General features: G+C 49.8%; 1 protein-coding gene across 3 annotated transcripts; it reads right to left on the minus strand.

Annotated features, from left to right (window-relative positions):
- Window positions 1-337: 337 nt before the first annotated feature.
- On the minus strand, window positions 338-24468 carry C26H6orf89 (chromosome 26 C6orf89 homolog). Of its 3 annotated transcripts, none has more exons than XM_085561399.1 (8): window positions 24351-24468; window positions 20822-21029; window positions 19280-19445; window positions 7650-7804; window positions 7212-7333; window positions 6003-6129; window positions 5170-5293; window positions 338-4813 (listed from the first exon to the last, which is right to left on the minus strand). In XM_085561399.1, exons 2-8 carry the CDS (start codon window positions 21008-21010, stop codon window positions 4728-4730), a joined length of 969 nt encoding a protein of 322 aa, XP_085417525.1. In that variant the 5' UTR covers window positions 21011-21029; window positions 24351-24468; the 3' UTR covers window positions 338-4727. The 3 variants fall into 3 exon arrangements, with proteins under 3 accessions (XP_085417525.1, XP_085417524.1, XP_085417523.1); XM_085561398.1 differs by lacking the exon at window positions 24351-24468 and adding an exon at window positions 22037-24305; XM_085561397.1 differs by lacking the exon at window positions 24351-24468 and adding an exon at window positions 21368-24305.
- Between the last annotated feature and the right edge of the window lie 3361 nt (window positions 24469-27829).

Raw genomic sequence — 27829 nt, forward strand, 5'->3', positions numbered from 1 at the left:
GAAGGAGTTTACGTCTTCCATGCCTCAAAGTTTGGCTAAAACAAACTGAATTGTGAAGGAAAGATGGAGATTGTTACTGGGAAGAAAATAAAGGAGGGACAGGCAGAGCTGTTGCATCAACACTGTTCAGAGAATCAGGCTGAAACCCACAGAACATTTCCCAAACTGCTCCTTTTTCACAAAGTGTTTCTTATGACATTTTCCTAACAAAAGTGTTCTGACTTTTCACTTCCCTTAAATTACACTTCCCTTAGAAAAAGTACCCAAAAAAAGGTTAAATAACTCCTGAATAGCTGACATGCAACATGCAAATAAAAATCAGGAAAAGGGAAAAGGGTCATTAACACTTGTATTTAATTGCAAAAATTAAAAACTTTTTTATTCTTCTTACATACAAATTTCATTTATTTACATACTTTACAGGCTTTTCCCAATTATTTACAAAATTTGCAATATATTAAATTAGGACCATCCATAAAATTCTGCATTAAGTGCATATTCACATTCTTTTTTTTTTTTTTTTAAATCCATCACTAAGTTTAGTGTTCAGCATTAAAACAGTCTTTATGCATATATAGCTTTACTTCCCAGCACCTCTGAGCATTCCGAATGTGACTCCCCTCCCCAGGACAAGGAGATAATGCTAAAAATAAATCACCTGTCATTTGTTTGAATCTCCAAAGCAAAGGGAAGTCCAGCATCTCCTTTGTCTATCTCTGCCCTTTACAAGGAGAAGGTTCCTGAACAGGATATCGAGTTCTGTCCATAAAATTTACCAAGAGGAAGTTTGGTTTGCAGGAAGCCAAAGCTCTTTGTGCACCCACTGAAATGGCCTCACCCCAGGAAGTGTTCAATTCTCTTGGGGGCCACAGGGCTGAACAAGGACCTGGGATTGGGGTGTGTGGAAATTTCCCTCCTGGAGGGAGGGAACCAGAGGGTTTCAAGGCAGAAGGATCCCTTTTCTGAGACACTGCTGTTTATGTAGCTCACATATAGCATCTCTACCATGAGATGCTCTCCTGCTCCCCACCTCCTCCTGCTGCAGCCCAGGAAGCTGTGAGGGGAGGGAGGTGCTTTTTTCCAGCCCAGAAAAACCAGCTTCTCCTCCAGAACATTGCAAAAACAGGCCTGGTGGGAGAAACTGCAATCTGGAGACTCCTGGGAAATCTGACTCAAAGCTCTCCAGGGCCTTGCAAAGAGACCCCTCAGGGGAATCAATGTGTGCAGTAACAGTGGGCAGGGAAAAAAACAGGGAAAAAAAATGAAACAGAACAAAGAAAGCAAAACAAAGAATCAATAGAAACTGCCAGGTTGGCTCCCGTGGGGGCCGCTGATTTCCTGGTACTGAAGTAAATCATAATAATCCTTTCTCCTCCTTTCAGTTACCCTGAGTTCAGGACTGACTGACAGCACCGGTCAGTGACCCCTGCTTTGGGGAGCAGCTTTAAACCACGATCCTCCTGCCCAGCTGATGGGCACAGCCCAGCCTTCCAGCCTGGCAAGTGCAGAGGTGACCCCTCCTCACCTCTGCCCACTGGGCTCGTGGGTAGTACCGATTTCTGGTGTGATTTCAGAGCAGCTTTGCAGCCTTTGGAATGTGGGGTGAGGAGGAATCCATCTCCCAGCTCACAGGCAATGAGTTCTGAAGCACACAAAGGGATTTTTAAATGTGTTAACTGGGAACTTGTGTGAGCTGGGGAGAGAGAGAATGGGAGATTGTCCAAACCAGCACAGAGAGTGCAAAAGGGGAGTTGAGGTGAGGGAGACCATGGTGGGACACGCCCTCTGTGAGTTATGTGATCATGGCTGTGAAACCTCAATAGCTGCAGGAACAGCCCTGTTCCCCCCAGTTCCACCTCAGCAGGCCACCAGGACCACCAGCCTCTCTAGGGAAGTCTGCAGCTTTTCCAGGGGCTCTGTGAAGCTGGAGCTCTGGATGTGGAAGACGACCAGGGCTTGATTGCAATAAAGGTATCAAAACCTCCCTTTGGCCATCCCAGTTCTGCCATTGTGGCCTCACCTCTGGGTTTCCCACCGTGGCTGCTTGCCTGCCCTGGGATGTGGAAGGTGTGAGCACCACTCCTCTGGCAGCTGGAGACAGGAGCTGCTCTGGAAGCTGTGCTGCAGACTGGGGTTCAGCACTTTGGCCAAAATCGACTCTTTATCAGCAGGAGAACTGCCCTCCTGTTTTAGTTTAGCAGCTAATTCCTTACAGCTTTTGGAAGAGGAAGAGAAAATATACCGGAGAGCTTAAAAACAAATGATGTAAGCTCCGAAGGGAGCGAGGCTGGGACATATGCAATGTATCGTTGAGACAGAGCTGGAAACTTATGCAGAGCCCATAAAGTGCACTTGGAAGGTTGCTCTGCAAACAGGCCAGACTCACCAGCTCCTGTCCAACCAGCTGCAACTCTTTGAGGGAAGGAGAAGCACTACGTGAGAACATTTCTGCTAAACAGGCACAAACCTGCCCCTTCCTCCCCCAAGTCCAAACAGCAACTGTAAATAGATCCATTTTCTTTGCTTCTTCCCAAAAGAGCCAGACAGCCACAATGGCTTAAGTGTGACTCTCAAAATCCAAACATTTCACAGACATTTGGGAATTGTCCCCGCAGCTCTTTTACAAGTTACAGTCAAGGACACTTAGCAGTGACAGTGTCACTGAACCACCACAATCTCAGCAAGAATGGCTCCAGCAGCATCTTTGAGCAAATGCTTTACAAAAATGGGTCAAATACAAAACCAGTAAGAGGTGAAGTAACCTGGTCAGCCTTTGAATTTGATTTGAGAAGCTGCCAAGGTGTAAATAGCAACAGTCACTAATGAGGCCCTAATTCTGCCATCACTGAACTCCCAAATTTCCATTAACTAAGACCCAAGCTTTAAGAGGGAGAGGGGTGGTGTGGGTGTATGTGTGTGTCTTGGCATGTACAAAACTGAATGTAGTGTCATGAGTGTGAAATAGACTCCAAGCAGTGAGAATACTAATGGAAGTTACATTAGTCCAATTCCCTTTAATACTTGGTAACAAATTATATTAGTGCTTTTCTATCCTGACAGAGCCAGACTCTCCCCTTTTGGTTCTGCTAGATCTGGTGTGTGTCCAGCACCAAGGGCCATGCACAGACTGACATAGGTGCTGGGCTTGTTCTCATTGTTTTGACAGGAGAAAAATAAGGGTTATGCATAGAAATGTTTGTACTGTCAAGGCCTCAGACTAAATTCTTTGGAGCAGGAACTGTCCTCTGCCTTATTCTTGTACAGGAGCCAGACATGGTCATCCCACTTGGCAGCTTTTGTCAGCTCCTAATCAGATTAGCACAATGCTTGCTCCCATTCTCCTCAAAAACAAAGGCTGGACAGACATTTTCCCAATCTGTCATTTTACATGTACCTAAAATATTTACAGAGAAAAAGGCTCTTGCTCCTGAGAACAGAGTTAATCCGCTGTCAACCAAATACCCCTCCCAAATCCATATTAACAAGTGTGAGAGTATGTCCTGAACTCCAGCCCTGGCCTATGAGTTCAGCCTGACACATCTGTAAATGATCTTCAGCAGTGGGATCAGACCCAAAGGATCAGACTTGGAAGGGACTGGAGCATCCGCAGTCTGCAAACTCCGAACCCGAGCCTCTCTCAGGGCACTGGAGACAGCACTGCTCCAGCAGCAGGAAACACGCAAAGGCAGCTTGGAAAGGACCCAGGAAAAACCAACGTCCATTCTGAAGACAGAGTTCCAGGTCTGGAAGGAGTCAATGCAAAAATATGCCAGGGAAGAGGGAGGTTTCAGGTGCTCCCAGAGGTACCGTGGGCTGGGAACGTAGGCAGTGCTTCCAAAAACAAGGAGCTGCTGAGAACGGCTGTGCAGCCCTTGGTGGCTGAGGTGAAAGCTGGACAGAGCTGCTCTCTCCCAGCCCCAGCTCCATCCAGAACTCCTGCACTGCCAGCACCACTAACACATGTGTGTCTCCATCCAGAACTCCTGTACTTCCAGCACCACTAACACATGTTGGTGTTTTTACAGGAAAGGAAGTGGAGGTGAAGAAAAGCATGATTACCATTTGACTCACTCACAACTGCTGACAGAGAGCTGCAGAAGGGTGATCACAACACAGAGAGGCTTGAAGGGATTCTTTTGGTACAAGAAGGATGCAGTGGGTGAGAGTTTCTGCCCTCAGGCTCAAGGCTCTCCCCAGCCTGGGAGCAGGAGCCAAGATCAGCTCTGCAGGGCTCACACAGCTGCGGACGTGAGGGAGCTGGGACACATCACCAATTCATTCCCTTTATAGAACTGGCCTGACTACACAGGCTCAAAGCTTCCTCCTCAGGAGGAATGTACACAGAAATGTCACACACCCCATCCACTCCCAAACCCCCCAGGAAGTTTCAGAAGTGCCATAATCCACAAAGAACATAAGGTGAATCTCATCCTGAGAAATCCATCTGCTGCTCCTGGGAAAAAAACCCCTTTGCTGCAAACCCAGGGCTTACCTGAGGGGACAGGGAGGGTCATAAATAGCTTGAGCTTCTCCCAAAATACATTTGAGGAAAGGCAAAGGATTACCTCAAGGATCAAGAAAATAGTCCTTTTTAAACACTGTAAACATGCAGGGTGGCAAAGCTGCCTGCCCCAGTTGCCCTGGCTCGCTCCTCTCAAGACGTTGCCTTGGCTTCAAAGCTGAAAGTCTTGTTCTGGGAACAGCTCTGTTTTCTCACCCCAGCATCCTTAGCTGGCAGCTCCATCACAAATCACCGCTGGCTCTGTCCCTCTGGCCATGAAGCTCATTGTCCAGTGATCTGTGCTGGCATAACCTTGGGAAGAGGCAATGGAGAGGCTCTGTTAGATGAGCCCATCCTTAATGAGTGCTCCCATTTCCCACAGAGGGATGTGGTCATGCTGCAGCTCTTTGGAAAGACACTTCCCTCAGTGGGCACCGGGTTTGTAATACCCATTGTGTACCCACACTGCTCAGCTTTGAGCATCTCCAGTGTTGGTGTTCCAGGCCACAAACTCCCACTCCCTGTGCTGTGACAAGCAGGCACACACCAGTCTGGAGGTGACAATGGCACAAACCACTGTGTCAGATGTGTCAGATGGAAAAGACCCAGCTGGAAGCAGTGTCCTGATTCCACTCCCAGTCCCTGCATGCCACAGCTCTGGTACTCACCCAGATCTCCAGCTTCCAGCTCCACCTTGAACACCTCACAGTGTCCTCTGCACGTGTCCAGAGGTGCAACAGTCAGGGTGAGCTGCCCACTCCCAACAGCAAAGAGGCTGTGCAGGCTGTAGCTCTAGGACAAGAGGAGAGAATTTCAAAAGCCTGGACAGCTTTCCTTGGCTCTGTCTGCCCAAAGCAGGGACAAGTGACTGTCCTGCAGGCAGGCAAGACAGAGCAAACAATATGTGTGCTGCTCCACCAGTTACCAGTGGATCACAGAATCTTAGCTGAGGTCAGCTGCATGCAAGGGTTCTCCTCTCCTCCAAGGCAAGGCAGGGCCTGCACATCCCCACAACTCAGGAAAACACAGAGGAGGAGATCAGGCCAGAAGCTTCAAGTGTCTCAGAATGAGTGAGATTCACTGCCAGGAACAGCTTCTAAAATGTAACTCTTAAAACAATTCTGCCCAACTGTGCACAGAAAGACCTCACCCAGCTCTAGAGCAAGGCCAGACACATTAATGGAGCAGGCAAGGGGTGTTGGAACAAGATGATCTTTAAAATTCCTCTGTTTCTGTGACATTTCCAGCTGCCAAGGGAGATGGGCACAAGGTATCTCCTGCCCCAAACTAGACACAAGTGCTGGGAGGCAAAGCCACCTTGAGATGCCACTTTACACAGGGATGGACAGAACTGATACAACCCCAAATGCTCCTTTTCAGGACAGTATCAGCTAAAAATACCCTGTGAATCCCACAAAAACTCAGAGTTCCCGGGAGACAACTCACAGACAGGAGTTGGAATTAATTAGCTGGAAGGCAGCTTTTGGAATTAATTTCTCACCTTATTCCCCAAATCTGGGTGGTGGATGAGGAAGCAGCTCTCCAGGGACACTGTCTTGGGGAAGGACAGCAAAGAGGAAGCAGGGAAAAGTTCCTGGAGAATCCGGGATCTATTCACAGACTTGTTCCTAAACAAACCAGCCCATATTAAAGAATCATCATACAATGATAATGTTTGCATTTAAAAGCTACTTTCCAGATAAAATTCTTGCCAAACATTCATGCTTGATAAACAGCATGTCAGACTAGCCCTGGGAGTCAGGAGCACAATTCAACCTCAGCCTCCAAACCTGTGCTCCTTCCCTCTTTCCTCTGGACTCCTGCACCGGGACCATATAAAGAGGGAACAAACAGATCCTTATGGATACCTGAATTTCATTTCCCTCTCCTTTTCCCTTAAAATGACCCAAGTCACTGGCCAGATCCATTCATTACAAAAGATGCAGAGAGGTGGCATCATACACAACCATAACCAAACCCACGTGGTGAGGCAGGGGGGATCCAAGGCTGTTCTCTAGACCAGAAAATGTAACCTGGAAAAGGCCAGGTGGAGCTTGTTATCTTTACATCCCTGTCTAGGGGACTGACATGATTAATTCTTCTCTACCCTGACCATCCCTCTAGCAGTTCTTACTCTGACACCTCAGAGAGCTCCAAGTTGCTCACATGTCTTGTTCACATTAAAGACTTTGGCCTTTATGAGGCAAAGAGCTTTTGGTTAACAGGGCAGGATTAGAGTTGGCTGTATTTTCTCCAGAAGACCAAACACTAATTGCAGGATTCTTTGATTTTCCATTACTTCTCAGTGTTTGCAGAAGTCATGGCATCTCTTCTCAGTCGGCACAAGTGGTGGAGGATTTCCAATCAGTAGACAGAGGTGATAGAAATGTGAACCAGTTGCTTCAGGTGATGAGCTCACAGCCCAGATGATTTACAGCCTGAAGAACAGGACCAGGCAGTCCCTGGGACAATTTTATCTTATAAAGGGAGCAATAGCTGGAGACCAAGCACCAATTCTCCATTTTTAGTGCAGAAGTCTTGTCCTCAGAACAAATCAGTGCCAGCAAGCAGAAGCAGCCTGTAACCCACTCCTGTACACCTTCCCTCCAGTTTAACTGCAACTTGCAGGCACTGGTGGTTCACACAGGCAGAGCCTGAGCACCCCTACAGAAAGGATGTGTCCATCCATCACAAGTTTTGTCTGACTCACCAGGGAAAGAAAAATGGGCAGCTCCATAATTCAGCTGAATTTTCTTCTATTATAACCTCTGCCAGTTCTGGGTCCTGGGACTGAAAATGCTTCAGTTCTTCATAGGAGAGATGCTGCCCTGTCTTAAAGAACAAGAAACAAAGATAAAAGCTGTGCCCACAGGGCTGCCCCCTGCTCCCATTTCCCTCCCACTAGAAAACATCCAAGAGCAACAGCCACGTGAATTGCTAAGTGTCCAAATACAATGATCATTAGTCAGAGAAATAATGCAGGGAGCTCTTTCCTCCCACATCTTTACACTGGTGTGAGATGTCTTCTTAGACACACGTCCTGAATGAGCAGCTTGAGTTCATGGGTGAAAATACTGGGCAGGGGTTTTGGGCTCGTGCTGTTCAAGAGCTGGGACTCATCACCCAGCTTCACAAATCCCTGCATTACCTTGATTAGGAAAGGCTGGTGCCTCTGGAGCTTTTCTGATAGCTCTCTGGAGTCTGTCACTATGTGAAGGCTTTTCACAGCAGAACAGACTGTGCAGTTTGCGGGAAGTGCGGAAGTGTTCTGTCTGCAACCTGCTGCCCACCAGTCCTGGCATTCTGGGGAAGAAACAAGGGAAACCTCTTTAGCAAGACCAAAAATGGAATGGAAAGGAGACAAATTCAATGATAAACTCATTATCTCTAACATGAAACACTGAGATTTCTTATAGTTTCCGGTGGCTGCAACTCAAAAAGAGGGAGCTTCACCAGGCAGGGAACTGGAGGGAATGTTTCCAGCACATTTTGGAAACACAGCTGAAGGTTGTGAGCAATGGAAGAGCTTATGGAAATTCCACTTCTCTGTACATGAGGCACACAGGCTCAGCTACCCTTCCATGAGCAACAGAGGGACAGCAACCATCATATGTAGTGTAATTAAACTGAAACAACTCCATAAGCAAAAGAGCAACCCAAAAGTATTATCAAGGAGATAACACCCAGTAAACAAAAAAAGATCCAGGTTGGAAAGAGTAACTCCCACATAGTTAGCACTCATGTCATGAACCCTGTTAGGACATACCTGAAATCATCACCCTCCCCTTTACCACTGTGGTAACCTAGAAATACTTCATCCCAGGCAATGGTTGCCCAGTCTCTGATGAGCACAAAGTGCTGGGGAAATGTCAGATTTCACCAAGACATGCTGCTGCTGTTTTCATTCATCCCATGCATTGACTTGAAGATGAAACTGGGAGAAAGTCCCAGCAACCCCTGGACCACAGCCACATTCCTTTTGAATTCCAAAAATTGTTATGCCACAGTCAGCTGAACTGGCCTACAATAAACACTGCATATGTTTACATCTTCAAAAATTTAATTTTTACATGAAAACACAATTTGATGCTTATATCTGGCCTCCCTCCTCCAATTAACAGCTCTCCCAAAAAATCAAAGAAACCTTAAGAGACTTGTTGCAGCAGGGAATGAGCAGGACAATGCTGAACACCCCATGCATTTCTATGTAAAGGATGTGCAGAGCAGCCACCACGCTAAAAGGGTGTGGCTCTAATTTACAGAACCACATGATGATCAAATTCCAGCTCTTGGCCCTGCACAGAGACAGACATCCCAAACTCCCTCCCTGTGTCTGAAAGCATTGTCCAAACACTCCTAGACCTCTGGCAGCCTGGGGCTGTGCCTATTCCTTGGAGAGCCTGGGCAGTGCCCAGCATCCTCTGGGGGAAGAACCATTCCCTGATATCCAGTCTAAAAGCCCTCAACATAAATTTTATATTTGGAGATAAAGCAGCAGGTTCTGAGAAATGGGAGAGCTTAATGGAAATTCCACTTCAAACACAGATTTTATGGCAGTGACAGCCCTTGTTCTGCAGCCTTAATCCAACGGGAGAGGCTTAACTTGGGCAGTGGCAGCAAACCCATCCCAGGCCTGATCTGTCAGGGTGGCTCAGGAAAAACCCAAGGCCTGGGACACATCTCACGTGGACTATCCAGGGATCTGTCCTCACCAACAGGCCCACCCTGCCAGCACATGTCAAAACAGCTCCAAAGTCTCCTGGACATTGCTGCAGGCAAACTCGGAAAACAGAGGGGATGGCAAAGGGAGAAAGAAGAGTGAAGTCCAGCTGAAAAATCAAGTTGGGAAATAAGGATATACAGCAGCTTTTTGGGGCAGAAAAGAGCGTGCACAAGCTGCCTGTCACTGCCACTGCAATTTCCAGCCACACTCAAGCTCTTGCACAGGGCTAAGAAGGGATGAACAGCACTTCATAGGGAAGCTCTTGTTTTATTTTCCTCTCTGACATCTGCAGCAGGCCACGAGGAATGGTATAGAGGATTTATGTTCACTGGGACATAACAACAAGAACACTGGGATTCATTTTGCTTCTTTCTTGCTAAGTATTTTCCAACTCCCAAATGCTGCATTTCCCACCCTACTGCTGGGATATGGACTGAAAGGGATCAGGATATAATTCCTAGTTTTTCTGGAAGACACATCTACACTGCTTTCAGGGAAAGAGGAAAAAGGCAAAACAAAGTGTAAAATCCTTCTTGCAAGCAGAAGTCCCAGTCCCATGAGAAACTGCTCCGATGTACTTTCCCTTCCTGCTCACAAGAGAAAAAAGAAAATCTTTGTTCCCCTGCCTGTAGAAAGCTTCAGTTTTACAACAACAAAAAAACTCAACTCACAAAAAACAGCTGGTCAGTGACAGGAAACAAAAGGCTGAAAGATCTCAGCAGAGAAAGGGCAGTCACTGTGAAGAGAACACGAAAACATCTCTATGGTCTGTCATGGGTGTAGCAAGACTGTAATTTCTCTCTGGGCAAAACTCAGAAACCTCATCCCTAAGCATTAAGCACAGTTGTCCCCAAATTTTCCCTCTAGGCTCAGGGAAGTACCCCACAGAACAGGATGCTAATCAGCTTGACAGTACAGAGCTTGATTCCTCTTTTGAGCCAGGCTGGGATATTTGCATTCTCAATTGCTCGATTCAGGAGGTGATTTCTTTTCCCCATGAATAACCAGAGCAGAGCACTGGTTGAGCCGCATTTCAAATGCTGCAAGTGGGGTTGTGGGATTTTTTTTTTCCTAGTAATTAATCTTTTTGATTTATTGTGGAGGGTGTTAGTCTGTGCACCAGCATGTGTGTGACTGGCATGACAAGTACGGGCAGCGCCTGCCCTTCCCAGGGAGGGCGGGAGGAGAGATGGTGCTCAGAGGAGCCAACTGCCACTGGGGACCAGGGCAGGATTTTACCCAGGATGCTGATTTTGTCTCCTTACCCTCCCTGCATTCCTTTTACATTATCACCCTGCCTGCCCAGACACCCTGGGGATTGTTCCGGTGGAGCGCGCTGTCTGTGCACACACACGGCTGCTCGGGGATGCAAATGGAAGTTGCTCTTTTCATCCCAGCACAACCCTCACACCATGGTCCCATCCACTCCCATGCACATGCAGAAGTGCTGGGTGTGGGCAATTATCCCTGTGGAGCTGCAGTGCAGGAGAGCAGCTGTAGCAGTGACACATCCAACTATCCATTACACCACAGAAGTGTGGCCAACTTCTCCCTGCTTCCTCACCCCTTTTTGAGGGGCAGCCTTCAGTTTGTTCAACAGAACTTCAGTTCCCTATTGGCCATAATTACCTAATATTTCCTTTTATGTGTTATTATTTCTCCAGAACAAGAGCTGCCTTCTCCCCCCTGTCAGGAGAGCTCCTAGCAGAGCCAGGGCTGGGACTTTCAGCTGCTAACACAGCCCAGACCAAGAGATAACAATCTTCCCTTAAAACGCATCTATGATTAATACTACAAGGAGTTTATGACTCTACTTTCCACTATGCAGAAAAATAATTTTCAAGTCACCCTCAATTTAAAATGAGTACCCCGCCCTTCTTGGCTGTTTTCACAGAGGATCTCCCAAATTTTTGGCTGCCCACAGCACTAGAGAGGGGTGTGTGTGCACAGCCCCAGAGATGCTGGGTGTGGATGATCAGATTGTAAACTCAAGGCTCCTGAGAAGACCTGGCCCTGCTTCTGCCTGTTGCAGCAAAGCAAATTAACTCATGGAAACTTGCCCACATGGTTGTGAGAGCAGGATCTCAGCAAGCCCTGCTCTCTTTAGGCACCATACAGAGGCCGCAGGATCAATCTGCCAGTGCAGAAGGTTCAAAGGGAAGCCTCTACCAGGGGGAACTTTTGTTCCTGCAGGATACAGAGCCAAGGGCTGCTCCTGACCCTAACAAAGTGTTCAAAACACAAAACCTGCTGCTTGTAGCACTGCAGGTGCTAAGGCAGTTTGCTGGCTCCCCACCAAGCTGGTTTGCTCCCTAGAACTCAGGGCTGCAAGGCTGAAGCAGTCACCACCAGGCAAGCACCAGCCAGGTCTGCACAGAGAAGTCTGGCCCCAGGAAGACCCCCCAGGACTTCACAGCCCTCCCAGGTGTGGTGTCCGTAGGGGCTGTTGCTGCCATCACCCACAGTAACTGAAAGGAAGCTCCCCAGAGGACTGGCTGATGTACTGAGCAGCTCCACAACCTGCAAAGGCTGGTTCCAAATCCCAGATTCCTCTTTCTGAGCATGAGACTGTTCCTCAGACCAATCATGTACTTCACTGGGGCCAATCCTTGGAATATTCAAGTAACTTCAGCAAGCACTGGATGAACTCAGGGCTCCCAAGAATGGCTGTGCATTGAATATTCCCCAGATATTTCTCTGTCCTTTCTTGTAGGTCCATTGTACAAACCTGGGTGTTTCATTAAAAGGGGATTCTGCCCCTGTGCCCCACTCAGGTGAGACTCCACCTGCAGAGCTGCCTCCACTCTGGACCCCAACACAACATGTGGAGCTGCTGGAGTAGTCCCAAGAAATCCACAGAAATGCTCTGAGGGCTGGAGCCCCTCTGCTCTGCAACCAGGCTGGGAGAGCTGGGGTTGTTCATCTACAGAGGAAAAGGCTCTGGGGAGACCTTAGATCCCCAGTGCCTAAAGGAGATCCCAAAGAGCTGGAGAGAGAGCTGGGACAAGGCCTAGAGTGTCAGGATGAGGGTGATGGCTTCCACTGCCAGAGGGCAGAGATAGATGGGATATTGGAAAGAAATTCTTCCTGGTGAGGGTGGAGAGGCTCTGGCACAGGGTGCCCAGAGAAACTGTGGCTGCCCCATCTCTGGAAGTGTTCAAGGCCAGGCTTGATGGGACTTGGAGCAACCTGGGACAGTGGAACAATTCAGGCATCAACTGATGATCACAATCCATGACACAGGTAAATCCCATTATTCTCACATTATAGATGTAGGAATTCCAAGCTCTGTAGTTACCAGGTGGCACAGTTTGGAAGAGGCATTTGGAGCACTTTGTTGCACAAGCAATGTTTCCATCTTGCTGCAAATTCTTCACTAGGCTAAAAATTAATTTGATCATTTATAATGTCATGTCAAAGTCAGGCTAAACTGATAGGCTCTTAAGTAAGTCAGGCAGGAAACAAGGATTATTAATCACAGCCTGCAAGTCCTGATTAAGGACTGCATCACAGTGAGGTTTTAAATATAAACTTACAAAGAGTGTCCCTGTTCAGCACAAGATCCTCACCCCTCCCTCATATTGAACTTTTATTGTAGCTCTGGCTATACTGAATATATTTATGCCACAAGAAGAAAGTACCTCCCAGTTTGGTTCACAACATTTTTAGGAACATCTAGGAACAAAATAACAACTACAAAAAAATCCATCAAGAACCCCTTTATTGTTGTTCTGGGTAGAAGTCAACATTGCTTGAAGAACTACTCATTCATCTCACTAATGGGTAACGGCTGCTCCACCAGCACAGGGATCATTAGTCAACCTTGAGCAAGGCACGAAAATGATTTTGATCCAACCAGACATTGTGAAATTAAGTCTGCTGAGCTGAGCCCAAGAGGAATTAACAGCCCACTGGGGCAAAAGAGCATTATTTCCAGGAGAAATCTGCACCTACCAGTCTCAAGAATGGAAGGCAGGGGCCAAGCTGTCAGGAAAGCATCCCAAGTCCACTCCAGCTGCACCTCTGGTTACCTGCCCCAATGACAGCTTGTGCTGCATGAGCAATCTGCCTCAGAGGAACAGCTTTGGAAACAAATCCCTCCCAGCTGCTGTCACCTGCCTGATGGTGGCCTCAGCCTGTAAAAGGTTTGACATGTCTGTGTCACAAGTGTACAGAGGGCTCTGCCAGGCTGCTAAATGCCTCTGCAAGAGGACACCTATGGCAAATGCTCATTGCAGGGAAGTGAATCCAAAGTAAGGATTCACTCTGCAAATGAGGAAACAAGACATTTTGGGGGCTTCACAATATAGAAGTAAAAGGAAGAGTATTTCATGTTCCACAGCACCACAATGGTTTGGGGTTAGTTTACTGCCAGCAAACCCAAACAAACAGCTCACTGGCTGAACCAAGGCCAAAGTAACAGAGTATGAACAGCTTGGCACCACCCTGCCCTGCAAAGTCAGCCGTTTTTTTTTCCCCTTTGAACGAGCCAACACATGTCTGCTGGTTGCTCTCAGGTTATATCATAAAAGGGTTGTTTACACACACAGATCAGATAAACTGGCAGCTGTGCAGGGATGGGAGAGAGCCCTGCATATGCTGTGACCCACAGCCACCTCCAAATGCTTCAGCCCCCAAAGTGGGTGCATGAAAACACGCAGGAAAACAAGAGCAAAAACCACTTCAACTTTGCTGAGGAAAAAAAAAAAATAACATCCTTTGAGAGCAATAGGAGAGGCAGCAAGTTAGAAATCAGATCCTGCCTTACCTCCCAAGCAGCCTTATTGCTCAACCCTTCATTCAGAGCAGGCCCATGCTCCTTGGGCTCAGGAATCCCTGAGACAGCATGGGTTGCAAAGCCCACGGGCAAAGGCTGGATGAACATTGGGGTGCTCAGCTCACAGGGAAAGGCTGGATGAATGCCTGGGTGCTCAGCTCACATGGAAATGCTGGATGAACATTGGGGTGCTCAGCTCACAGGGAAATGCTGGATGAACATTGGGGTGCTCAGCTCACAGGGAAAGGCTGGATGAACATTGGGGTGCTCAGCTCACAGGGAAAGGCTGGATGAACACCTGGGTGCCCACGCTGCTCTCAAGAAGCAGCAAGTCTCCATGCAAGGCAGGCATGTTGGATACTCCCCTTCTGCACAAAGCTGTGCCAAGGATAAAAACACTTCAAGGCTGGAGTGAGAGAAGCATAGGGAAAAGTGTTTTGCCTGCAAAGGGTTAAGATCAGGGAAGAGAGAGGGGCTGGCCAAGTGCCAAGGCAAGTCTCCAGCTAAACCCAAGGTGGGCCAACCAAGAGGCAGAGGCTGCTGCCCTCTCCCAGTAACCAGCTGCTGCCCTCCCCCAGTAACCCAGCCTGCTGTGACCCATCCCCACAAATAGCTCTGGCACCCAGCAGGCTTTAGTAACACAGTGACAGGCCATTTACAAGGTGTTGCTAAACACTGCTCCTCCAGCTGGGCTCCTTTCTCTACAATAATTACACACAAACCCATAAACATGAGTTTAGCCCTACTGGTCTAGGCTGAAAGGGGTATTTAACACTTCTTCTCCAAGCTGGGGATAACTTGCACAGGATCTCTTTTCCAGCACTGAGATCCATGTGTGCTTTTGTCTGATTTTAGGTGTGCTGAGCAGTTACTGACCCAGCTGACTCTGGGCTGTGCAGGATGAGTGTACCCAGGTCCAAGTGTCATTATTAAAAGCAAAGCTGAATTTTCCTTGAGGTCATTACAACCTCTGCTACCAGTACAACGTGCAAATTGTCACGTTCCTGTTCCCTACTGAGAGACTTGCTCTGCTGAAGTTTTTGAGCTGCAAGGACTGAACTTAGCATGGGCAGACACATGAGTTAATGTGAGAGCAGCTTAATGCTCTCCTCATCACATCATTGCATGGCTGGCAGAGAACACTTACCAACCAGCTGACATCAAAAATCATATTTAGATATTAATAAAGCTGTAGGGATGGCACAGTTGTGAAGGAAAGAAATATCAAGTAGAGTGACCACTAGTGTAGTTTTAAAATTTCTGTTGAATAGAAAAACCCTTTTCATTTGGCTTTACTGCAGACTTTGAGAGTTTATGTATTCCTAATACTTCCTAATGCTTGCAGGGGAGAGAGGAGCACTCGTATCCCTATTTTGCACCAGAGAACTGAAAACAGAGGGAATTGTCCCTCCCAGCCTATGTGATAAATTAATCCAGAATGCACAGGTCCTACATTTCCCTGGAATAGCATTAGATAGCCATGAGTTAACCCATGTGCCCATCAAAATACACTGTGCTCCTTACAGCAGGCAGACCCAGAGCTCTGACAGCCCACTGCCTCTCTGGGGCTATAAATGAACAACAGCTGATGTGCCAAGAGCTGCAGGCCCAGAGCAGCCAACATGACCCAGCACCAGGGCTTTCACAAGCTCTGCATAAACACCAGCTCAGGAAGAGTAAATGCAAACCACATTTCCACAGACCTTTTCTCCAACCACAGGGACCTTGCCCTGGGAAAACAGCTGGAAGAGAGGCACAGACCCAAGGGTCTAAGAGTCAGCTATCAAGGAACAAAGGGTGGGAACATAAGGTTTAATATGGGAATTGATCTGGGGGAAAAAGTCAGCAAGAAAGAGAGCACAGAGACAGGCAAAAAGGAAATTTACTTTGGACTCGATCCTATAAACAATGCAAGAGAGTTTTGTGGATGCTGCTCCTCACCTCGGCTGCTCAAAGGTCCACCCACAGCCACTGACAGGCAGCCCTTGTCACCCACAGCACAGCTCTTGGGTGGAAGGGACAAGGATTGAGGGCAGGTCACCACGAGCAGGAGGGAGGGGGGAGCACATCCTGCACCTCTGCACCTCCCAAAGCCTCACCACCATTCTGACCGGAGCTCTTGGCTCTCGGGGGAAGCCCAGCAACTGAGCTGCCCTTGTTCTGCAACACAAACCTGGCTGCTCAGCCCACACCTCCCTCCAACCTCAAGGCCGGACACAGGAAAGTTGCCCCAAAGCTCAGGAGGGACAGCACAGCCCAGGCTGCCCCTGCCTGCCCAGGCACAGAGGAAGGAGCCAGACCAGCCGTGTCCACACCACGTAACGTGTGCCAGCACTGCCGGTGGGTGAGCCACGGCAGCCTCCAGCTGGCAACAGGTGGCTTTCAACAGGACCAGCCCAAACTGGCTTTGAACTGGTGCCCGAGCACCAAAAGTTCCAAGCTCCATCCTCAGCCCCCTCAAAATTTTCTTCCCAGAACCTACGTAGGGAAAGGAAGAGGAGTCTGTACGTTGAGTCCCTGCATTAGTGGTTTTCTCTGCTGCTCAGGCACAGTGCAAACATCTCCCTTCCAGAGACAGAGGGGACCTCATTAAGGCATATAAATATCTCCAAGGGATGCCAAGAGGATGTGCCAGACTTTTCCATGGTGCCCAGCAAGAGGACAAGTAGCAATGGCCACAAACTAAAACACAAGAAGTTCCAACCTCAACCTGGGGAAGAACTTCTTTCCATGCAGGGTGGCAGAGCACTGGAACAGCTGTCAGGGAGGTCATGCCCCCCACTCTGTCCCCATTCCAAACCCACCCATTCCAGGTCACCCTGCCTGGGCAGTGGGGTTGGACTGGGTGATCTTTCCAACCCAAACTATTCTGGCATTCTATGATCAGACAACACCAGACCCGCCTGCAAGACCTCCTGGACTTAAACTCTCATCAACAAATAAGACACAAAGTGCAGCTTTACCCCTTCCCTTCAGCAGACCACAAGGCCTAAATTAGGGGAAAAATAATACAACACACACAAAGCAGGGCTGAAAGGGCTTAGGAGAGCACTCAGCCCCAAGCCATCGAACTCCCTCTTCCAGATCCCTGCTGGATGGTTTCACCAGTGTCCTCTGGGCAGCAAGCTGTGATGGTGACACCAGTGTCACTGGGACAGTGTCAGTGACTGCAGCTGCCTGCTGGGAAGCCAGGACATGAGGGATTCCCACAGGAACCCAGCCAAGGTTCAGGCTGGGTGCTGCACTCTCCCATTTAAATAGCCAGGGTCTTGTCTAGTTCCTTTTGCCAAGGCAGGATCAAAGTCACTCCAGCTAACCCCAGTGAATCTGTTAATTGGGACATGCTGTGGCTTCCACCACAATCTAATTCTGTGGAAAAGAGAGCAGGAACTGCCTCTCCCCTCTCCTCTTTTTCCCAGAACTGTATTGCTGCCTACCCTATTGCTCAGCTTCTGAAGACTTACAGGATTCACAGAGGCCTGAGGGATTTTATATGCATTTAAATAACAACACTGCATTCTTCCTCTCCACCCATCCTTCTCTTTTCCCCTGTTCCTATGGATGTTTCCCCATCTCCTCATCATTCAGCTGTTTTTTTCCAAAGGTAGGCCAGAACTACTCCTGCTCTTACTTATCTTTACAAGGAGATCCTCATGGTTTCAGGCAGCCCTTTTCCTACAAACCTTTAGGTGTGCCAAAAAACCTCCTTGGGCTCTTCTCATCCAAAGGGATCAGTGGTAGCTGAAGGAAGAACCCAACTACTTTCTGAATAAAATCTGACTGAACAAATGCAATAGAACCACAGAATGGTTTGAGTTGGAAGGGACCTTAAAATTCACCTTGCTTCACCCTGTGCAGACACCTTCCACTATCCCAGGTTGCTCCAAGCCCTGTCCAACCTGGCCTTGAAAGCTTCCAGAGATGTGGCAGTCACAGCTTCTCTGAGCAACCTGTGTCAGGGCTTCCCCACCCTCACAGGGAAGAATTTCTTCCTAACATCCAACCTGCCTTCAAATTTAGGCCATTCCCCTTGTCCTGTCACTCCCGGCCCTTGTGAAAAGTGAAACCAGCATTAAAATTCCCATTGGATTCCACCTCAATACAGGAGCAGGGGAGTGTTCAACCATGGAAAAGCTGGAATGCAGTAGATAAGCAGGCTCTTAATGTCAAATGCTTATCAGAGCCATCTTCTCATCTTTGTTTTTCACTCCCAGAGATATCCCCATCTATAAGGAATAAGAACAATGAGGGATACCCTGTCCCACCCATACAGATTGGAATCAACAGAAATCCCATGTTAGCATTATCGTCATCGGAAAAGAGGGAGGGAGAAAATGCAGAATGGTGCTGGCATTTCAGGGAGCCCTTTTTAGCTCTGGCAGGAAGGTCAGAGCCAACACAGACAACTCCAACACAATGAGGTGTCCAATCTAAATATAAACCTGACAAGGGCACGGCTACAGGAGTTTGTTTTTACAGTGAGCCACCAGACCACCAACATTGTGCCACATCCCTGCTCAAAATAATTCTTAGCTTTATCATCTCTGACAGTCTTTGTGTTCCAGCAGAGGCAGAGCCCAGGCTTGCACCCACCTGCCAGACTAAGTCAGTGAAATGATTAACCAAGAATGAGAAATAGCCAAACTTTTCCATTTCTATAATGCCATTCTAGGAAAATCTAGGATATTGCTCTCCTGTGATGGGATCACCTCACAGGGAGCCCTTATCTGACTTCCTCATACACACACACTGCCCTTAATGTCACGCAAACATGACAGCATTCAATCCCCCAGGCCTTTCCCAATATGCCACTTGGCAAAAACTCCTTTTCCTGAAACGAGGCCAAAAGTTGAGGTTTTTACACTTTGCTTACAGATATCAAGATTTGGTTGAGAAACTGGTTTTACCTTACTCAGAAAAAACAAGAAAAGGTGACATTTCCCTAGCAAAGCTATCTCAGTTCTGGTTCTCAGAAGTGCAAAGATTTCTAGAGAAAAGGAAACTCTTGTGGAAGAAAGACCCAAGGTGTTAAAAGCGAGGAAAAGAAAATGTGCAAGAACAAAATTATCAAGTTAGAGATAAAATATACTTCAGTCCCAGTGAAGCTAGAACTCAGGATGCTATTTTTAAGTACAGTGGTAGGAAAAGAGAAAACCATGATGCCAAGCCAGCAACACATTTGTGGTGCCCTGGAGATGTTCGAGTGACTCTCGTGGCTGGTATTTAAGCTGGTATTTCTTGCTAGGCTTATGTTACAGCAGGGAAAACATTTCCTTACTCTCCAACATGTACTTCTTGGCAATGGGCAGGGACAGCAGCCGGATGTGCCCAACGAGGGAGCCCCAGGCCTGGGCTCTGGAGAGCGGCGCCTCGGGTGGCAGCAGGTTGTAGGGCTGGATCACCAAGTAAACAGTCAGCAACACCAAGCCCAGGGTGAGCAGTCCCTGCAAGGGAAAACAGGCACAGGGTTAATGACACTGCAGGGAGCTGAGGTGTCCTCACACCAGGACACACCTTCTGCTGGTATCAAAGGGCTGTGGTTGTGCGCCACAACGCAAACACTCTTATTTTTTGCTGTGTCTCCTTGTTCAGCTGCAATGCTATTTATGTACACAGAGTTGTCAGCCAGTTTTATTATTAGGGCTGTCCACGGATGAAATTAAGCAGCCATCAAACCCAAGCCACACAACAGCTTTGTTCCTGTATTTTAGCACTGCAAATAATCCAGCATGAGATCAATCAGGATTATCTACAGATAGTTCCTTTTCCTCCCTACCTAATCAAATAAAAGCTTGCACTCCTGCCATGCCTCTTACACAAGGAAAACCCCGTGGCTTTTGCAAACATCCGTCAAGCCTCAAAACACTTTGGCAGAGTTGGCACCAGCTCCCTCCTCCATACCAGAATCCCAAATAAGCCTTAAAGAGATGACATGACGCATTTCTCCCGCTGGCCAAAGTCAAACTGAATCAACAGCAAAAATGAAAACAGAAGCTGAAAGTTCAAATTTGCAGTTTCCTGTTCTCCTGCCTCATTTTACAGCTTTTTATAGGACACGAGGAAGAGAGCTTGAATTTTTTTCCAAATAAAATCCATTGCAATGGATTTGTAGAGATGACACTAAAGTATTACTGAATATTATGTCAGTGGGAAGCTTTTCAGACTTGAAGAAAACATCTGGTCTAGTGGAAGGGGTCCTGCCCATGGAAGGGACTTGGAACTACATTATTTTTAAGATCTCTTCCAACTCAAACCAGTCTGGGATTGAATGGTCTTAAACCTACCTAACAATAGCATCCTTTCACCCACTTTGCAAAAGTTTTTACAGAATCTTTCAGTTAAGGCTTTTAAAGCATTTTTCTACCATCAAGCATGATGATAATAGCTTTATTTCATAGACCAGAAGGAGAATAAAGACATGTAGAAGTTTGTGGCAGGGTCAGAGACAGAGACATGTTCACTTCATTACTCAACTCTGAACTTCAAGAATCTCTTACCTTCCTCACATTTCCATTCAGGATGCCAACACTAGGAATCTTAGTCAGAAAATCAATCCAAATCTCATTATTTAATAATTTATGGGAGAGGAAGACGTGGACAATGTAAATTTACAGCACAGATAAGCAATTCCAAATCCTGGGCAGCTGTCTCCTGCTCTCAAAGCAGCTCATGACATGAAGGAAGAAAGCTACATTTCACAGTCTTTTAAATAAAGATCTTGGAAAATTCATCAAGAAAATGCAATGGGAAAGAAAAAACTCAGGTGCAAAGGAGAGCTCTGACCCTCAAATGCTGTGTTCATGCACAAAAGTCGTCTTACCTTGTAGAGAGCCACTAAGACAGGGTACCGTGGAGGGCCCCTCTGGGGCTCGTTTCTCTCCAAGAGTTGCTTGATGAACTTCTCAATGGCTTTTTCTGACATGCCACACTGGTGGCCAGTCTGCCTCACCAGATCAATGGTCTCGGAGAGCTTGTCATAGATGCTGAGCTCGTTGGCTGAAAGCTCCATGGCCTCTGAGGAGAAACCCCTGAGGAGAGATTTGGTGTGTTAACAGGAATCAACTGCAGCCACACAGCCCAACAGCAGCGTGTGCACTTCCATCCCAGGAATGTGTTCAGGAAAGAGGGAAGGCTCCTCTGGAGCAAACCTGCTCCCAGCCGACAGCACAACACTGAGCTGCTCTCCTAATCATCTCTGCTGCTTCAGGATCTCCCACCGACTCAAAGAAGCCGTGAAATTTCCTGACAAGAGCAGAACCGGCCGAGATTCGCAGCTTATGTAAATGAACAAAGCTTCCCAGAAATCCATGAAACTTCATTTATTCATCTCCTCCAAATGAATCCATCCCATAAAGCAATTGCTCACCAAGTACAAAAGCCAACAATACAAAGCTGATCATCACACGCAGCAGCCCTGCTAAGCCCTCCCGAGCTACAATTTCAGTCGCTTATTTTAACCCAGATTTGTTTTCATTAAATCTCCCGTTAGCAATGGGACAGGACAGAGAAACAAACACAATGTGTCGGGCAAAGTTCGGCAGTTCACAATTTGTTTAAATTTTCGCAACCTAATGTCAAAGCCAACTGATTATTGAGTAACAGCAACGTGAGAGCAGCTGCCCTGCAGGCAACAAAGCCCCTACCTTCCTCTCTAAGCTTGCCTGCAGGTCAGAGATGCCACAGAACTAAATATCCCAGCAAGAACTCCATTGTGCTGGGTGACAAAATGGCATTTGACAGCAAAATATTTCTCACTTATAGGAACACACCCATGAGAGATCGACATTAAGTTACCAAAAAAAAAAGTATATTCCTCTACCACTTGCATTCTGCCATAAAGGCCTCTTTGAGAGCAGCTGATTGGCTCAAGAAAAGATGTAAAGAAACTGCTGGACAAGGAACAAGCTGCCAATGTGAGAATCACACTGCAAACATTTTTCCCATTGCCTGGGAAAAACACTGGCACTGCCTGGGGGAAAGGCAGAATCTGCAGAGTTTTGCTTTGCCTCTTGTTTCTGATGTGGGTAACACTAACCTGATCAAACTGGGCCAGCAGGGAGAGAGTTGAGCAATGCTCTGCCCTGAGAGCACAGCCTGAGGATCACCACATAAAAACACAAGAAGCACGACGGATAATCACAGCTGAAAACTGAAATCATGCCCCTGTCCCCATTTTGCTCTTCAGTTTCCTGGCCCCAGGAACCAGCTCATGAATCTACTTCACCCAATTCACCACTTTGCTCAATTCTGCTACCAGATTCTGTCCCTGCACTGTGAGAACTGTTCACAGGGCTCTGCACACAGCTGCCAGCACAGCCCTGCTCTGCTCACCTGAGCACACACTGACCAGCCCTGAGTAACAAGCCACCTCAACTTAGACTTGCTCAGCTGCAATTTGTTCTGGTTGCTCCCACAGCACAAATCAGCCATAACTTTATGTATGGATAGAACTAGAGACATGATAAAGTTCAGATTTGAACTCTGATTTGCCTTTAAAGAACTGGCTGACAGCCAGGGTGATGTTAATATCTTCTTTTTAATGCAACACTGGGATGTATTTTCAGAAACCCCCAGGTTTCACAGCTTCAGCGATTGCTCCTCTCCCCACAAGATCCCCCCTGTTCTGCCCTTGCACACTTGTTTATGTGGTCATGTGGAGCATCAGATCAGGAAAATTATCTGGCTGAAAAATAACCCAAATTTGTTTGGTCAGCAGCTGCCTAAGCATTCAACTCCAGCAGTTAATGTCAGATGTTACATTCACATCAGTGTCAAATTTCTAGCCACAGCCACAGAACCACCAAAAAGGTAAAAATGCCAAATTAAAACCCAAGCCCAAATTAAAACCCAAGAGAACATACTGCACTGCATTGCTAGGTTAATTAGCTCCTCTTCTACCGACATTCCCTGCATTCCATGCAAATATTTGTCCCAGATCTTGCCACCTGAGCAGCCCCATGGGCAAGCAAAGCAGGTTGGGTCAATAATATCTCATATTAACCTCTCCAAGACAAGGGCTCTTTTTCCTCATCTGTAAAGCACCTGCCACACACGTGACAATAAAAACAAGCAATTGCTTTACTAACTCTTTCATTCATGCAATACCCTGATTCATGGAACAAGCAGAAGCCAGCACATCTGCAGGATATTAAAGGCCTTTTTCCCCCCCGCTCCAGCTTTTCTGGTTACTCCAGTTGCCTGGACACTGTAAGTGGTGTGCAAGTGGTCTAAAATATTATCTAGTGTTCTGTGGCTCCCAAGTGCCAAAGCTTTCCCTCCTGAAGCTGTCCCGTGCAGAATTCCAGCAGATTCAACAAGCTTTCAGGATCTGCCTGGAACCACTTATAACAAACATCCCCACAGAAATGCTGTCAAACACTGTGGTTTCCCCTTTTCCAGACAACAGAAAAATCCTGCTAAAATACAACACTGAGCTATATCCCAGTTCCCACCCCTCTCCATTTACATTCCATTCTTGAACAAACACCTTTGTAGACAACCCCTGTAAATCACAGACATTAAAAACTCAATCCAGCTCCTTGACAAATTCAAGAGTTACTCAATCCTCAAGCTAGGATATAAGGCATTATGCTCCCACATTGTTGGGAGAACAGACTGAAGCCTTAAAAAACAAATAAGAATTCATTATTTCCCTTCCTATCCCTACAATACAAACGACAAAATAATAACAACAGGCTACTGTACCCTCTTTGCCAGTACACACACTGAGCAGGGCTCATCCCTTGCAAACCCTTTAGAGAGAGGCCTTTGAAGGAGGAACCCATATGTTATTCTGTTTTTTTATGAACTCCACCACCCTGGGAGGAATCTGCAGCTCTCTCCACAATGACAGAACAGAAACAGAACAGAAACAGTGATGGCACTTGGCTTGCAGGGTTTGCACCCCAGCGTCCAGTTCTGCCCACAGACCCCAGGGTGGTTAGTCCAAGGCTTTAGAAGGTAAATATTTAGACAGAAACGGTGCTGGGGGAATCTTTAAAAGGTAAAGCTCGTTCACCTTGTGGGTGAACCTACAATGATGTACATATATACAGATATAGATATAAAAATACATTCCCATCTGCTTGATGCCGCCTGTCTCGCCCTGCCAGGGGATCAGGTCCCAGCCTCCTGCTGGAGGGACCCTCACCCGGCCACAGCCCCACGGCCTCGCCCGCGCTCCTCTGAGGCAGAGGAGCCCCAGCCAGGGGTGTTCTCAACAATAAATCAATAAACTCAGCAGGACACCCCCACCCCCGGCTCCAGCCTCCACAAGCCGGGGAGCCCCCCAGGCCGAGGCCGCAACCCGGGCACCCCCCCGCGACCCCCGCCCGCGCCCGCGGCCTCACCCCGCTCGCGTCCCGCCCGGCGGCTCCTCCCGCTCCGCCCGGGCCCGGCTCCTCCCGCTCCGCCGGGCCCGGCCCCGCCTGCCCGCTCCGCCCGGGCCGGCCCCGCCTGCCCGCTCCGCCCGGCCCGGCCCCGCCTGCCCGCTCCGCCCGGGCCCGGCTCCTCCCGCTCCGCCCGGCCCGGCCCCGCCTGCCCGCTCCGGCCTGGCCCGGCCCCGGCTCCTCCCGCTCCGCCCGGCCCGGCCCCGCCTGCCCGCTCCGCCCCGGCCCGGCTCCTCCCGCTCCGCCCGGCCCGGCCCCGGCTCCTCCCGCTCCGCCCGGCCCGGCCCCGCCTGCCCGCTCCGCCCGGCCCGGCCCCGCCTGCCCGCTCCGCCCGGCCCCGGCCCCGGCTCCTCCCGCTCCGCCCGGCCCGGCCCCGGCTGCCCGCTCCGCCCGGCCCGGCCCCGGCTCCTCCCGCTCCGCCCGGCCCGGCCCCGGCTCCTCCCGCTCCGCCCGGGCCCGGCCCGGCCCCGCCTGCCCGCTCCGCCCGGCCCGGCCCCGGCTGCCCGCTCCGCCCGGGCCCGGCCCCGCCTGCCCGCTCCGCCCGGCCCCGGCCCCGCCTGCCCGCTCCGCCCGGCCCGGCCCCGGCTCCTCCCGCTCCGCCCGGCCCGGCCCCGGCTGCCCGCTCCGCCCGGGCCCGGCCCCGCCTGCCCGCTCCGCCCGGCCCGGCCCCGGCTGCCCGCTCCGCCCGGCCCCGGCCCCGCCTGCCCGCTCCGCCCGGCCCGGCCCCGCCTGCCCGCTCCGCCCCGGCCCGGCCCGGCCCCGGCTCCTCCCGCGGCGGGGCGGGCGCGGCCCCGCTTCCGGCTTCCGGCCCGGCACGGCCCGGCCCGGCTCGGATCGGCGCGGGGCCCGCACACTGCCCGGGGGGACAGCACGTCCTGGGGACCGCCACATTGCCCAGGGAACCAACAGTGCCCAGGGAACAGACACGGCCCAGGGAGTCTCCACGGGCACCCAGCACTGCTCCGGGCAATAGACACTGCCCCGGGACTGTCACACTGCACAGGGAACCAACACCACCCGGGGGAACCAACACTTCTCGGGGACCTCCACATTGCCCGGGAACCTCCAAATTGCCTAGGGAACCAACACTGCTCCGGGACCGCCACATTGCCAGGGAATCAACACTGCCCAGGGAGCAAACACTGCCCGGGGACCCAACACTGCTCGGGGAATAAACGCTGTCCGGGGACCCAACACTGCCCAGGGAACCTCCACGCTGCCCGGGCACCCAGCAACTGCTCCAGGGAATAAACACTGCTCAGGACTGCCACATTGCACAGGGTATCAACCCTGCCCAGAGAAGCAACACTGCCCGGGGAAGCCCTACACTACCCCGGGACCCAACACTGCTCCGGGGAACAAACACTGCTCAGGGAACCAACGCTGCCTGGGGACCGTCACATTGCCTGGGGAACCAGTGCTGCCCGAGGACCCAACACTGCCCTGAGACCGCCACATTGCCCGGAGAACCAACACTTCCAATAGAACCAGCACCGTCCAGAGACCCAACACTGCCCCGGGGAACCAACACCACCCCGAGGACCTCCACATTGCCTGGAGAACCAACGCTGCTCAAGGACCTCCACATTGCACAGGGAACCAACACCGCCCCGGGCACCCAACACTGCCCCAGGACTGCCACATTGCCCGGGAAACCAACACTGCCCAGGGAATCCCCACACAACCCGGGGACCCAACACTGCTCTGGGGAATAAACGCTGTCCGGGGACCCAACACTGCCCCGGGACTGCCACATCGCCCAGGAAACACCGCCCGGGGAATACCAACACTCCCCGCCACTCCCAACACTGCCCGGGGAACCCAGCCCTGCCCTGGACCCCCCACACCACCCGGGGCCCTCAACACCCGGGCCGGCCCAGTCTGGGACCCCCAACACTGCCCAGGACTCCCAACACCCTGCTTGGCCCAAAGCCTCAGCATTCCCCAGGACCTCACCAGCACCCGCCCCTCTGCTGTCCCAAACACCCTTCAGGGCACTGGCCCCAAGGCCTTGCAGTGTCCCAAACACCCCTCAGGACCCCCAACCACCCCAGTTCCTCCCAACAGCCCCCAGCACCCGCATCCCTCCCTGCTGGCATCCCCAATGTCCCCCTGAGACTCCCTGCATACATTTCAGCCCAAAATATGGAGACCCCCTTTTCCAGCACCCATCTCAGTCCATGATTATCCCAAACCTAGACTGGCCTGAGCCTCCCCTGGATCATCAGAGCTCCTCAGGACCCCTAAAACCCTTCCTAGCACCCATCTGAACCCATTTAATACCTTGAGACCACCCCAACAACTGCCTGACCCTGTCATTACACACAGGCACCCCACCAGTACCTACCTGAGCCCAGAAACACCTTGAGACCACACTCCAGCACCTGCCTGATCCCCCATCACTCACAGACCCCCCAAGAAACCTCTGAGCCCCCAGGTCCTCACCAACACCTTGAGACATCCTACACAGCACCCACATGAACCCTCCAGCATCTTCTGGAGCCCACGGCACACCCAACACCCTCCAGAATGCCCAAAGTCTTTCACAGCCACATCCCACAGCATCCCTAACACCTCCCTCAACCCCCCAACACCCCATTAGTCCTCAATATCACCCCACAGCTCCCCCCAGACACTCCAGCACCCCCTGGAAGACCCACTTATCCCCCTGAACCCCACTTATCCCCAGCCCCATGAGGGGTTCTTGAGTGCTTATTCCCACAGGTCAAGTGATAAGCACTGAGCACACAGTTAACACCCCCTAAAAATATGTGGGAAAGCCCTAAAAATTGTGGGAAGGGCGTAGAGGAATAAAGGGCTGGAGATGGGGCAAGAGAAGGTCCATGGAGGCACCCGTGGCATGAAAAGCTTGGGAGAATGCAGGAGTGAGGGGCCTCAGCCTCACCCTGCTGTCAGACATGAGCTTCAGTCCTTAAATGCAATTAAACGTATTTTCAGTCAGCTCTTGATTGTGGGTGTGATGGGTGTTTTTGGTATCTCTCTGATGCATTTTCGTAGAATCCTGGAATGGTTTGTATTGGGAGAACCTTAGAGATCATCTCATTCCACGCCCCCTGTTCCACTAGACCAGGTCCCTTTAGAGCAACCTTGTTTAAATTTCAGCCTTGTTTAAGTTCTCGGCCTCAACAACTTCCTGCAGCACTGAGTTCTGCAGATGAATTAAACATTGCAAGAAAAAGGACTTCCTCTACTCAGGTTTGGATTTCCTGCCCTGTCAATCCCAGCCCAGGGAGTGGGATTGTCTCCTCATCCCAATTTTACTGCCTTTCCAGGGGAATAGGGTGGAATTCTGGGAGACACTCCTGAGCAAAACCCAAATCCTATGGCTGGGGCGCTGAAAGCTGTGGTTGAAGATTTGTTCCAACTTGTCAGAAGCTCTTGTGGGTTCTCAGCTTCCAGGGTGGATTCATCCAAGCAGG

Source organism: Lonchura striata, chromosome 26 (genome assembly GCF_050655825.1).
Source record: "Lonchura striata isolate lonStrDom1 chromosome 26, ASM5065582v1, whole genome shotgun sequence".
Taxonomy (NCBI): Eukaryota; Metazoa; Chordata; class Aves; order Passeriformes; family Estrildidae; genus Lonchura; species Lonchura striata.

What these genes read in the sequence shown, in the direction of transcription:
- C26H6orf89 (XM_085561399.1), bottom strand. Translation starts at nt 21,010, where the DNA reads ATGGAGCTTTCAGCCAACGAGCTCAGCATCTATGACAAGCTCTCCGAG. An exon ending in CAAGAAGTACATGTTGGAGA is followed by an intron (nt 7,805 to 19,279) that starts GTAAGGAAATGT and finishes TTTCTTCCCCAG; the next exon opens with AATGCCAGGACTGGTGGGCA. An exon ending in TGCCCATTTTTCTTTCCCTG is followed by an intron (nt 6,130 to 7,211) that starts GTGAGTCAGACA and finishes TGGTTTGTTTAG; the next exon opens with GAACAAGTCTGTGAATAGAT.